At 45.3% G+C, this 13,987-nt stretch overlaps 1 protein-coding gene across 1 annotated transcript in view; it reads right to left on the reverse strand.

Moving 5' to 3' along the window:
- Positions 1-484: 484 nt before the first annotated feature.
- The window catches only part of LOC143026177 (uncharacterized), a 21,152-nt gene continuing 7,649 nt past the window's right edge, over positions 485-13,987 (reverse strand). The window contains exons 2-9 of the mRNA XM_076186192.1: positions 11,869-12,966; positions 10,832-11,058; positions 9,810-9,946; positions 9,192-9,296; positions 8,730-8,890; positions 2,488-2,577; positions 1,369-1,432; positions 485-838 (exon numbers count right to left, since the gene is read on the reverse strand). Of these exons, the coding sequence (XP_076042307.1) occupies positions 690-838; positions 1,369-1,432; positions 2,488-2,577; positions 8,730-8,890; positions 9,192-9,296; positions 9,810-9,946; positions 10,832-11,058; positions 11,869-12,966 (2,031 nt within the window). The 3' untranslated portion in view covers positions 485-689. The remainder of the gene's footprint in view (positions 839-1,368; positions 1,433-2,487; positions 2,578-8,729; positions 8,891-9,191; positions 9,297-9,809; positions 9,947-10,831; positions 11,059-11,868; positions 12,967-13,987) is intronic.

Raw genomic sequence — 13,987 nt, forward strand, 5'->3', positions numbered from 1 at the left:
AGAGGGAGACGGGGGGGGCGAGAGAGAGGGAGACGGGGGGCGAGAGAGAGGGAGACGGGGGGCGAGAGAGAGAGGGAGACGGGGGGCGAGAGAGAGGGAGGGAGACGGGGGCGAGAGAGAGAGGGGGAGACGGGGGGCGAGAGAGAGAGAGGGAGACGGGGGGCGAGAGAGAGAGAGGGAGACGGGGGCGAGAGTGAGAGAGGGATACGGGGGCGAGAGAGAGAGAGAGGCAGACGGGGGGCGAGAGAGAGAGAGGGAGACGGGGGGCGAGAGAGAGAGAGGGAGACGGGGGGCGAGGAGAGAGAGGGAGATGGGGGGAGAGAGAGGGAGACGGGGGGGGGCGAGAGAGAGGGAGACGGGGGGGGCGAGAGAGAGGGAGACGGGGGGGGCGAGAGAGAGGGAGACGGGGGGGGCGAGAGAGAGGGAGACGGGGGGCGAGAGAGAGGGAGACGGGGGGCGAGAGAGAGGGAGACGGGGGGGGGAGAGAGAGAGGGAGACGGGGTGGCGAGAGAGAGAGGGAGACGGGGTGGCGAGAGAGAGAGGGAGACAGGGGGCGAGAGAGGTGAGAGAATGGTTGAAACGAGAGAGGGTGAGGACACAAAAAAAAGTTGTATGCAAAATATAACTGGGTTGTACTTTCCATGCAACCTGTGTTTCTCTATGAAGACGTTCATTTTTGAAGTTTCAGTTCAGGACTCCACCGTCCTCAGGAAGCTGAACACCGTGTAGAGGACCAAGAGAACGCAGGAGATCGCGGCAGCTCGCCATCGGGAGATACCTCTTAGACGCCATTGGCTATTTGAAGCTCCCGATGGCAGTTGTCGGGTCTTTGACGAACCTGCAAGACCAATGTATCAAGACAACCTTGCATAGAACATGTCAAGCTTAAATGGAAAGGTCATAACGACTTCCGACATTGGAACGTATTTCAGTGATGATGACCGTATCATTTAGGTTTTAGTACACAAACACAAGTGTTAAGAAATCGTGTGGGTATTTGCCATTATGCATGTTGATCTTTTATATTCTAATGTCATGAGTGATACCCATTCTTACATGTAGCCTTAATAATCCCGTTATCGCAATGGTCCACATAGTTCCCCCCCCCCACCCCTTGATTAACACCGTTAACTTCCCGTGGTCGTATATACTTTGGACAGAATAGTCTGGTATCCATTGAATAGTACAAATGTTTGATCAGTGGCGGCCCAGGGGGCAGTGGGATGAGGGACAGGGACCACAGTTGATTCCAGTGTGTACGGGGTGGGGGTGGGGGTGGGAGGATTGATGGATTGAACTGGGTACACAAGGCATTTAGGAACCCAGGGTTGGAAACAAATACTCAACGTCAGTGGTTCGAACTCCTACCTAAGGTGTTGCGACCTGATGGGTTCCTACGCCTGCAGTCACTATCAGGTGTCACGGGAGTAGCCTGTAACAGATAGTGGTTATCAGTATACATTCAGTAACGAGTTCTTGTAGCAATAACACAGCAGCGAAAACAACGCACATGTTATTTCATATTTGGTTTCTGGATCAGGCCCAAAATCTTGTCAAATTTCGACCATATTTTCTCCTATTGTGAGTTCACAACATGCGACTGCCCCCTTCTACTACAAGTTGTTGACAAAAACAGTCCTCACAATAGTACAATACATACAATGATTCAAAGTATCTTCCCAGAGATATCTATTGAAAGGCTTGAGAATCGTTGTCAGCTACTGTGGGGTTTCCAGTCAGAGATATTCGTGGCTACATTTATGAAATGTGTATCACAATGGTTACGGATACCAGCGAGTTACTGTTCACGTACAATAAGTATATGATGGTATTTGTTGCTTTGGGTACCATTGACAAAACCTGCAGCCCCTACAGTGGGTGGTAACGTCCACCCTTCCCCGAGATATCATCGTGAAGTTACTTTGGACGTCTGTTGTACATTCCCGTGGGTCTGTTTTTACGCCATCAACAAACAGGAGAAGAGTAGTTGTCGGTTGTCAACTATCCTTGTGAGTGTGTGTGGAGGGGGAGGGGATGCAGTTGACGGAAGATATTGTGCCCAGTCTAATAACAGAGTGCCTGGCGCTTGGTGCTGCACCTCTAGATGATAAAGACACTTAGGTTTTGAAGAGCCCTGGCGTAGAAACTGTTTTCTCTGATGTCCTAATCCAGCACTACGGGGCACCTACCATTAGTTCTCAATAAAGAATGATAATCCACAGAAGTTAACCAAGTCAATTATAAACTTTAGATTTAATAATTTCGTGTGAAACCTTGCGTCTCCACTTACTAGCCTAGGGATTCTCAGTCTATTCACTAGTGTGTCCTTACGCCCTGCTGTTCTTTTGCCCCATGGAAAGGGACCACTTCATCTCTGAAAGAAATAGACATCCATCCCCTAACTACTGGTTTTTGTCCCGTGGTCCCCATTGTGAACTTCTGTGGACCCCCTGAGGGTCCTTGAGCCAAAGGTTGCGAGCCACTTACTAGACCAAGGTCGATGGCGTGGTGCTGTTGGATGGCCAAGGTGGTGACGGTCCGCGTGGTTATGACGGACGGCTGCGTGCAAATTTGGATCTGTCGTGAGGGAAAGAAGTGATGAGGCAGTTTCAGTTTCAGGTCTACACAGGAGAGAGAGAGAGAGAGAAAAAAAAAAAGGGGGGGGGGGAGGAGGAGGGATGGACAAGAAGACCAATGGAGAGGCAGAAAAATAGAGAAAAATAGAAAATTAAATAAGAGTAGAATAGAAAAACTAAACATAAATCAGAAATAGAGACTAAAGCTAAAACGGACAAAAATAGATAGGTATAGAGACAAAGGTAAAATTAGACCATGAAAAACAAAGAAAAAAGAAAGAGTAAACAGAGAAAAAGAGAAAAAAGAAAAATAGAGAAAAGAAAAGAAAAAAAAAATAGAATCGAAAATAAAAGAAATTTAGGCGGAAATACACCAGAAATAGAGACCAACGCCAAAACAGACAAATTTAGAGATAGTTATAGAGACAAAGGTAAAATTAGACCAGGAAAAACGAATAAGATAAGAAAAATAGAAGAAAAAAAATAGAGAAATAAAGAAATATAGTTTAAAAAAATATCAGAAATAGAGATAAGAATGATAAAAGAAAGTTAAACTTAGGGAGAGAGGAGAGAAAAAAAAAAGAAGAAAGAAAAAAAAAAAAGTGGGGGCTCAAACAGATGCGCCCTTTACGGATCGGACAGATCACCACTCGAGGTCTCCACGATTGCTTAGTCTAAGGGAATATTGTTTGGCAGGATTTGAGAGCTTGCGAAGGATTGCCCCCGTATGGGATGGACAAGAACTTCAGGACCAATAAAGGGAAAGAGGATTGGAAGGTGACGAAAAAGGGCGAGGAGAAGGAGGAGGAGGAGGAGGAGGAGGAGGAGGAGGAGGAGGAGGAGAAGGAGAAGGAGGAGGAGGAGAAGGAGGAGGAGGAGAAGGGTGAGGAGGAGGTCTAGAATGAAAAGGCGGTCGAAGGAGAAGAGGAAGACGAGGACACGGAGGAAGGCGTAGGTAAGACGTAGAGAAGAAAAAGGAATCGAGAGAAGAAAGAAGAATCGAGAGAAGGGAGAGGAATTGAGGAGAAAAAGGAATCGAGAGAAGGAAGAGAAAGAGAAGAAAGAGGGAGAGAATAGGAAGAGGGAGAGAAAAGAAAGAGGGAGAGAAAAGAGAGAGGGAGAGAGAAGAGAGAGGGAGAGAGAAGAGAGAGGGAGAGAGAAGAGAGAGGGAGAGAGAAGAGAGAGGGAGAGAGAAGAGAGAGGGAGAGAGAAGAGAGAGGGAGAGAGAAGAGAGAGGGAGAGAGAAGAGAGAGGGAGAGAGAAGAGAGAGGGAGAGAGAGAAGAGAGAGAGGGAGAGAGAGGGAGAGAGAAGAGAGAAGAGAGAGGGAGAGAGAAGAAAGAGGGAGAGAGAAGAAAGAGGGAGAGAGAAGAAAGAGGGAGAGAGAAGAAAGAAGGAGAGAGAAGAAAGAAGGAGAGAGAAGAAAGAGGGAGAGAGAAGAAAGAGGGAGAGAGAAGAAAGAGGGAGAGAGAAGAAAGAGGGAGAGAGAAGAAAGAGGGAGAGAGAAGAAAGAGGGAGAGAGAAGAAAGAGGGAGAGAGAAGAAAGAGGGAGAGAGAAGAAAGAGGGAGAGAGAAGAAAGAGGGAGAGAGAAGGAGAGAGAAAAAAGAGGGAGAGAGAAAAAAGAGGGGGGGAGAAGAAAGAGGGAGAGAAGAAAGAGGGAGAGAGAAGAAAGAGGGAGAGAGAAGAAAGAGGGAGAGAGAAGAAAGAGGGAGAGAGAAGGAAGAGGGAGAGAGAAGGAAGAGGGAGAGAGAAGGAAGAGGGAGAGAGAAGAAAGAAAGAGGGAGAGAGAAGAAAGAAAGAGGGAGAGAGAAGAAAGAAAGAGGGAGAGAGAAGAAAGAAAGAGGGAGAGAGAAGAAAGAAAGAGGGAGAGAGAAGAAAGAAAGAGGGAGAGAGAAGAAAGAAAGAGGGAGAGAGAAGAAAGAAAGAGGGAGAGAGAAGAAAGAAAGAGGGAGAGAGAAGAAAGAAAGAGGGAGAGAGAAGGAAGAGGGAGAGAGAAGAAAGAGGGAGAGAGAAGGAAGAGGGAGAGAGAAGAAAGAGGGAGAGAGAAGAAAGAGGGAGAGAAGAAAGGGAAAGAGAAGAAAGAGGGCGCTACCATAGCGTGAAGGTGTGCCTCAACATGTCGTCTACCTAGATGCAGTGCGGTCTACCGTGCCCCTCCCCTCAACGTGGCTGGCCATCAGGTCAGGTGATGTCTAGCATGGATATTTATATTTGTCTTACATTTTGTAAACGTGTGACCTGCAAATGAAGTTCCTAAATCAAAATCCTCCTCGGCCTGAACCAGTTAACGAGAGAAGAGGAAACGAGAGAAGAAAGAGGAAACGAGAGGAGAAAGAGGAAACGAGAGGAGAAAGAGGAAACGAGAGGAGAAAGAGGAAACGGGAGAAGAAAGAGGAAACGAGAGGAGAAAGAGTCTACGAGAGAAGAAAGAGGAAACGAGAGAAGAAAGGGGAAACGAGAGAAGAAAGGGGAAACGAGAGAAGAAAGGGGAAACGAGAGAAGAAAGGGGAAACGAGAGAAGAAAGAGGAAACGAGAGAAGAAAGGGGAAACGAGAGGAGAAAGGGGAAACGAGAGAAGAAAGAGGAAACGAGAGGAGGAAACGAGAGGAGGAAACGAGGAGAAAGAGGAAACGAGAGAAGAAAGAGGAAACGAGAGAAGAAAGAGGAAATGAGAGAAGAAAGAGGAAACGAGAGAAGAGGAAACGAGAAAAAAGAGGAAACGAGAAAAAAGAGGAAACGAGAAGAAAGAGGAAACGAGAGAAGAAAGAGGAAACGAGAGAAGAAAGAGGAAACGAGAGAAGAAAGAGGAAACGAGAGAAGAAAGAGGAAACGAGAGAAGAAAGAGGAAACGAGAGAAGAAAGAGGAAACGAGAGAAGAAAGAGGAAACGAGAGAAGAAAGAGGAAACGAGAGAAGAAAGAGGAAGCGAGAGAAGAAAGAGAAAACGAGAGAAGAAAGGGGAAACGAGAGAAGAAAGAGGGAACGAGAGGAGAAAGAGGAAACGAGAGAAGAAAGAGGAAACGAGAGAAGAAAGAGGAAACGAGAGAAGAGGAAACGAGAGAAGAAAGAGGAAACGAGAGAAGAAAGAGGAAACGAGAGAAGAAAGAGGAAACGAGAGAAGAAAGAGGAAACGAGAGAAGAAAGAGGAAACGAGAGAAGAAAGAGGAAACGAGAGAAGAAAGAGGAAACGAGAGAAGAAAGAGGAAACGAGAGAAGAGGAAACGAGAGAAGAAAGAGGAAACGAGAGAAGAGGAAACGAGAGAAGAAAGAGGAAACGAGAGAAGAGGAAACGAGAGAAGAAAGAGGAAACGAGAGAAGAAAGAGGAAACGAGAGAAGAAAGAGGAAACGAGAGAAGAAAGAGGAAACGGGAGAAGAAAGAGGAAACGGGAGAAGAAAGAGGAAACGGGAGAAGAAAGAGGAAACGAGAGGAGAAAGAGGAAACGAGAGGAGAAAGAGGAAACGAGAGGAGAAAGAGGAAACGAGAGGAGAAAGAGGAAACGAGAGGAGAAAGAGAAAAGAGAGGAGGAGGAAACTAGAGGAGAAAGAGGAAACGAGAGGAGGAGGAGAAAGAGGAAACGAGAGAAGAAAGAGGAAACGAGAGAAGAAAGAGGAAACGAGAGAAGAAAGAGGAAACGAGAGAAGAAAGAGGAAACGAGAGAAGAAAGAGGAAACGAGAGAAGAAAGAGGAAACGAGAGAAGAAAGAGGAAACGAGAGAAGAAAGAGGAAACGAGAGAAGAAAGAGGAAACGAGAGAAGAAAGAGGAAACGGGAGAAGAAAGAGGAAACGGGAGAAGAAAGAGGAAACGGGAAAAGAAAGAGGAAACGGGAGAAGAAAGAGGAAACGGGAGAAGAAAGAGGAAACGGGAAAAGAAAGAGGAAACGGGAGAAGAAAGAGGAAACGGGAGAAGAGGAAACGAGAGAAGAAAGAGGAAACGAGAGAAGAAAGAGGAAACGAGAGGAGAAAGAGGAAACGAGAGGAGAAAGAGGAAACGAGAGGAGAAAGAGGAAACGAGAGGAGAAAGAGGAAACGAGAGGAGAAAGAGGAAAGAGGAGGAGGAAACGAGAGGAGAAAGAGTAAACGAGAGGAGGAGGAGGAAAAGAGAGGAGGAGGAGGAAACGAGAGAAGAAAGAGGAAACGAGAGAAGAAAGAGGAAACGAGAGAAGAGGAAACGAGAGAAGAAAGAGGAAACGAGAGAAGAAAGAGGAAACGAGAGAAGAAAGAGGAAACGAGAGAAGAAAGAGGAAACGAGAGAAGAAAGAGGAAACTAAAGAGGAAGAAGAAGAAGAGATGATGGCGAGTGAGAGATAGCTAAAAGACAGCGAGGAACAAGGCACATATGAATTGTTCTGGACCACCTACAAGGCTGAAGTCAGGACCCGATACCAGCCCTACAAACCACGGTATAGGTATTGACCTTGTGGACCACGATGTGACGCGTTGGCCGCAATCCCAACGTTGCGAAGGAGGCAGCTGCAAGGAACCGTCGGTAAATTTGTTCCATGCATGTTGACGCATCACTGGGGGGCCAAGAAACACCTCTCAAAATACTCCAGACCTCGACGCACGTTATCCTAAGGACAGACGAACACACGTCACCGTTCGCATGACCTTACACCGTGTACCACCTTGTTCTTGAACGGAACCAGAAGACCTTCCACCTATCTCAGGTAAACCAGAACCGGTCTCTATTGACAGCTTGAAACCGGCTTACCTCGACACCAGCAACACTTCACTTATCTTATTTTCACGTGCAGAACGTCCTGAGGTCAAGGCATTTTTATGGGGGAGATTATTGTAGGCATTGACCACGTGGCCGCGATCAGACATGAACAGCTGCCCTCCCTATTTGATCCCAGCGTTACCCAAGGCTAACCTAATCCAGTGCAATTGTGAATAATTATGCATCACTGGAGCTTGCCCAAGCGGGCGGGTGGGCGTCCGTCCGTGCACGTACGCGCACGCACACGCACACGCGCATGCACACGCGCACGCGCATGCACACGCGCACACACACGCGCACGCGCACGCACACGCGCACACACACACACACACACACACACACACACACACACACACACACACACACACACACACACACACACAGAGAGAGACAGAGACAGAAACAGAGAGACAGAGACATAGACAGAGATACAGAGAGACAGAGACAGAGATAGAAAAACAGAAAGACAGAGATAGAGAGGGAGGTAGAGACAGAGGCAGAGATAGAGATATGGAGAGATATAGAGATGGAGAGATGGAGAGATATAGAGATGGAGAGAGATGGAGAGATGGAGAGAGATGGAGAGATATAGAGAGAGAAGGAGAGATGGAGAGATATAGAGAGATGGAGAGATATAGAGAGATGGAGAGAGATGGAGAGATATAGAGAGATGGAGAGATACAGAGAGATGGAGAGATATAGAGAGATATAGAGATGGAGAGATATAGAGAGATATAGAGATGGAGAGATATAGAGAGGAGAGATATAGAGAGATAGATATAGAGAGATATGGAGAGATGGAGAGATAGAGATATAGAGATATATGGAGAGATATGGAGAGATGGAGAGATATAGAGAGATATAGAGAGAGATGGAGAGATATAGAGAGGAGAGATATAGAGATATATGGAGAGATATGGAGAGATGGAGAGATATAGAGAGAGATGGAGAGATATAGAGAGATATAGAGAGATATGGAGAGATATAGAGAGATATAGAGAGATATAGAGAGATATGGAGAGATGGAGAGATAGAGATGGAGATATAGAGAGATAAAGAGGGATATAGAGAGATATGGAGAGATATGGAGAGATATGGAGAGATATGGAGAGATATAGAGAGATATGAAGAGATGGAGAGATATAGAGAAGATATGGAGATAGAGAGATATAGAGAGATATGAAGAGATGGAGAGATATAGAGAGAGAGATATGGAGAGATAGAGAGATATGGAGAGATGGAGAGATGGAGAGATATAGAGAGATGGAGAGATATAGAGATATGGAGAGATGGAGAGATAAAAAAAAGGCGGGGATGGGAAGGTGAAGGAAGGAAATAGTTGTGGAGAGCAAGGAGGAAAGAATGCGTGGTGAGAGGTCAGGGTTGTTATGGGGGGGGAGGGGAGAAAGTTGCTGGGGCAAGACTATCCTTACCTGAACGCCTTCTGTATGGAGGATAGCCGGGGATGACCAGAGTGGAGGGCACTGGGAGTACTTTCCTTTGGATTCTTGGAGTTGTTTCCAGGAGGGAGTTGCCTCCTGATAGGGTGGAAGCTGAGCTCTGGAAGGACTCGGTTCAAGATTAAGTCTATAGTCTGGAAGAAAAAATGACGAGATTAAAATCTATTATTTTTGCTCCTCGATACTGCTGTGGCTTGTTCTTGTGCTGCGGATGCTCTTAGTAAGGTCACTTAATTATGTTTAAGGGACATATTAGGTACAGTTTGTTGCAAAAGTCAGACTATTTCTCTCTAGAGATATTCAAACCCCTGGAGTTGAAGACTAGATATCGAGATCATGTTTTAAACAAAAACTATCTTCTGGTGTTTGCTGGAACTATGCATACACGAAGCACAACGCTAATGGAGTAAACATTGACTTCAGAAAACCTCTTACCTTCCTTCATGATGTAGGATCCCTTGCCATCAGTCTCCAGGGAGTCTCGAGCGAGGGACAGAGGCATGACAAAGCAGCTAACAGCGTCACGAGGCGACGTCTTACCTGGTTGATGGAGAACAAGTATTTGAAAGAGACATCAAGGAGTCAATTGTTGCCTCGAACTTCACTAAGTGGAACACCTACAACCCCACAGTGGCCGGCAAAGGTCCTTGGAGCCTCCCATAGATCTCTCTGGGAAGAAACTGCGGAATCCTGATCGTGTTGCATTAGTGTGGACCTGTTTCTATGGTACTGGATTAAAGCGGTAGGTAGAGAACAGTCGCCAGTTGTTAGCACCCCATGTGTGAAAAGGTACAAGAAATACAGTTCAAACTAACAGAGATCTCTTGGTCCCAGTCTGTAGACCGGGTGTCAGCCCCTCAGTGTTGCACCTACTGATGGAGTAGAGGGAGTTGACGGGTTTTGAAAATGAACACTTTCGCTGTCCATCTTGTAGGACCACGACATGCGGGTACCCGCCACTGATCCCTCTAGGAGTCACCAATTTCCAAAAAACGTATTCATGACTTCAGAAGGATTTCAGGGATGGTTTGACTTTATTGAAAGACATGTTACCTGATAAAAGCTGAGAAGTTCTATTAGGAGGCTTGGCAATATCTGGCGAGGTCTTTGACACGAGGACGCTAGAGCGAATCAGATTGATAGAATCCTCCACACTCTTAAAAGACGATACTGAAGACGATTTGTAGTTCCTGTTATGAAGAGAACGTTTCAACCAAATGGTAAGTACAATCCTGCCCCCAAGTATACTCGTGCGTTTAGTACAATTTGGGACGAAAATTTGCACACCAAAACCATTTCTTTCAATCGTTTCAGTCGCCGGTCGTCAGCTCCACCTGCGCGACCAAGTGTAGGAGACAAGTCGAGAGAGATGTCTTGGCTTCACTCAGGAGACTGAATGCTCGTCCTTCAAGGCTTCACCTCCAGAGAGAGATGAAGATATTGATGGGTTTTGAAGACGGATGCCAGGGAGACTATTCCCTTTGACGCCAGTCTCTCAGGTACTCGTCTTTGGTCTCGTCTGCAGATGGTGGAGCCGCTTCCAGCTGGACGCAAAAGAAGAAACGTGCACTCGTTCCTCTGATTCACAGTCACATGCATTACCTTTGTGCTATTGCATCATTCAAACGTACTGATGTGGACATTCAGACTTGATCCACGATATATCAAAATAGTTCATTATAGTATCAATACAATTGTTAAGAAAATACTGCATGTAGTAATATATGAAACATTAATGTGGACATTCAGACATGATCCACGATATATCAAAAATAGTTCATTATAGTATCAATACAATTGTTAAGAAAATACTGCATTAAGTAATATATGAAACACTAATGTGGACATTCAGACTTGATCCACGATATATCAAAATAGTTCATTATAGTATCAATACAATTGTTAAGAAAATACTGCATTAAGTAATATATGAAACACTAATGTGGACATTCAGACTTGATCCACGATATATCAAAATAGTTCATTATAGTATCAATACAATTGTTAATAAAATACTGCATGTAGTAATATATGAAACACTAATGAACGATACATCCGCAATGGCTTATGCTTACTTGTTCACTCTCGAATTTAGTCTTTTTTCGTGTCCGTTAGATTTCATGGGGAGAGGTCTCCAGACACCTTGGCTCAGTTCTTGCAACGGTCTTCGCTCCTTTCCGACACTTCTGGTCATTCCCGTATCAAGTCGAGGAACCTCCGGGTTCTTGGTGTCCCAAAAGAATTGGAAACTCGTTGTTTCTTCTTCATTAAACACGTTCTCGAGGCATAGTCTAGGTGTTAACTGAGATTAAGAGCACATGATATACAGGGTGTCCATAAAGTCTGGACACAAAATAAGTGAATATTTTTTATTTATGGTGAAATTAATATAATTTTTTAAATGTCTTTTTCTGAGTATGCTTAAGGAGAAAGTGAATTCAGTAAAAATAACAGATTTAATGCACTTGACTCAGCGAATTAGGGACCAATGTGCCAAAATTGAGGGTAACGAAATTTTATTGCATCAAGTTCATGAAAATTTTGTAAAACGCATTAACATTTGGATTGCAGATGATGAAAAACATATTGAAGATGTTATTTGATTAAAAATAAAGATTAAAAATAAAGGGTTTCAAGTTTATCAATTTTTTACCAATGTGTCCAGACTTTATGGACACATGGTACATCTACATCATCTTGTTCATTGTAACAGACCATAAAGCTTGTTTGTACCTATATAATTCTCTTCCAATTTATCAAATAGAAAATTCTCCCAATTTCAAGATAGTCTCCCGTGGTGCTGGGGTACTGAAATTAGGTAGCATACTTTACACAGTTTCATAGCAAAATTCTGTTCTAAACACTTTGAGATGCCTATATTCTGCTTGTTCAAAACGAGTCAACATTTCCCTATTATGTGAATATTTTGCTTGAAATTCTCAGATTTGATAGAATTGAAACATTTCGTTAGTTTCATTCCATTAAAACTAAAATAGTTAGAATCAAAATTATGAACCAGATACCAGGTCAGTAAACTGTGCATAGGATTTGGAACTCTGCACAAGTAGGATTGGCAAAAAGAAAAAAAAAAGAAAAAAAAAAAATTGCTTACTATTTGTTCAGGAGACTCCATCCACAAGCTAATGTCACTCCAAGCTTTGTTCCCATTGGTCATCGTTGTTACAAAGGGCGTGGTTATCCTAACTGTAGGGAACTCTGCGTGCTTCGTACCAGAGTCAAGGCTTCCCGAAAGGGTCGAGGTGCTGGATCGAGCAGAAGCGAGGAAGGCAGTGTCGAGGGAAGTGGTCGTGTAAGACGAGACAGCTGATGGAGAGCTGACGTGGGAGGTCAACATGACCGTGGGTGAGCGCTTACCTGATGAAGTAAATTTTACAGGCAAGGGTAAGCGAGTAGATGACAGGTCCACAGGAGAGACTAGGTTACTTGAAACTAGTTCAGGAGAAACAATTTCGGGAGAGATTAGGTCAGGAGAAACTGGGTCAGGAGAGGTTGTATTAGGAGAAACTAGGTCAGGAGAGGCTAGGTCAAAAGGAGCTAGGTTAGGTGAAATTAGGTGAAATAGACAGTTTATTTCGTCACACAAGGCTGAATCAATAGACGAGGTTGAGCCAACGGGCGAGGCTGGGTCAACGGGTGAGGCTGGGTCAACGGGCGAGGCTGGGTCAACGGGCGAGGCTGGGTCAACGGGCGAGGCTGGGTCAACGGGCGAGGCTGGGTCAACGGGCGAGGCTGGGTCAACGGGCGAGGCTGGGTCAACGGGCGAGGCTGGGTCAACGGGCGAGGCTGGGTCAACGGGCGAGGCTGGGTCAACGGGCGAGGCTGGGTCAACGGGCGAGGCTGGGTCAACGGGCGAGGCTGGGTCAACGGGCGAGGCTGGGTCAACGGGGGAGGCTGGGTCAACGGGCGAGGCTGGGTCAACGGGCGAGGTATTATCTGGTCCTTGACTAAGGTCATCTTCCCTAGTTTGTTGGATACGATGCTCTTCGGAAGGCGGGTGAACTATTATTGTAGGGACAAAAGGCTTTTTGTACAGCCCAGGTCTCATGGAGCGGGCTCCAGGAACTACGGGATATGGTGTGTCATTGTAGTTCGGGAGTGAAGAAGAGGTGGGGGTGGACTTCGAGTAAACGAAGAACGGGGAAGTCGAGGATCTGGGCGTTTGTGACCTCGTGAAAGCCACACCAGGCATCTGGAAGAGAAAAACGTTTTGCTTAATAAAAGACGACAGTCATGTCTGTCGTAGATAAGTTAATAGTTTCCGTCTAGTCTGGTTCATCTAGTTTAACTTTGAAAGGTGATGCTAGGATGATTTCGATATACCACTGCGAACGCATGGAAGACCAGTTAAGACTAATGCGCTCCTAAAGTGAAGGAACAAGAATCTGTATCTCGTCCGAATGAAGTCCGGGGAACAGGTATGCATTTTGATCGAGTATGATTATTATCTGAGCGGGTTAGGGCATTTGGGAAACTCGCTGGCTGAGCAGGTCAGGGCGTCGTTACTTGCGGCGAAGGTCGAGGGGATGGCGGTTCGAATCCTGCCACCGGCGAAGTTGAACCAAGGGCATGGTTTATTAAATTCCACGCTACAAAGTCCTCTATAAAAGGCGCCGTCTTAGCCTTCCGATGGGAGGAGTTTGTGACGTTAAACCATATCATGATCTTTATTGGCAACATTAAGGCAAAACGGTTAAATTAGTTGAAATAAAACTCGGACAACGAAGGTTGGTTCTTGCATGACCCATTTTGAATTTTCGGAATTACTGGGTCAAGTTAGACTACGTTTTATCAGGTAACTAGCATAAAAAGCTTATTACGTGCGGTATTCTAAGGTAGATCCTGAGGAGGGCTAATTGGGTCTGCGGCCCAAAACTAGAGTAATAAAAGTATTAATTGGTAACCTACCATGTCTGATTTATATTACCGTGCCACATTTGGAGAATTTTGTACAACATAAAATAACATAACATAAGAATGAAGGAGACTACAAGAGACTATAAGGCCTACACTAGGCAGTTCCGTATCATTGTGACGTTTAGAGATCATTGCAAAACAGGAGGATAAACACGGAACCTCTCACTAACTTAGATCTAGTTTTAAATTAACTGAAATGAAAATATCTTTAAATCACATTTCTAGTATTACTTTAAATTTAGCGGGCTTTAGGCTAGTTGCTGTAGAGGGCTGCTGGGCCCTTGGCTCACAATAAC

The sequence above is a fragment of the Oratosquilla oratoria genome, chromosome 6 (assembly GCF_046742065.1).
Source record: "Oratosquilla oratoria isolate Oo_2021 chromosome 6, ASM4674206v1, whole genome shotgun sequence".
NCBI lineage: Eukaryota > Metazoa > Arthropoda > Malacostraca > Stomatopoda > Squillidae > Oratosquilla > Oratosquilla oratoria.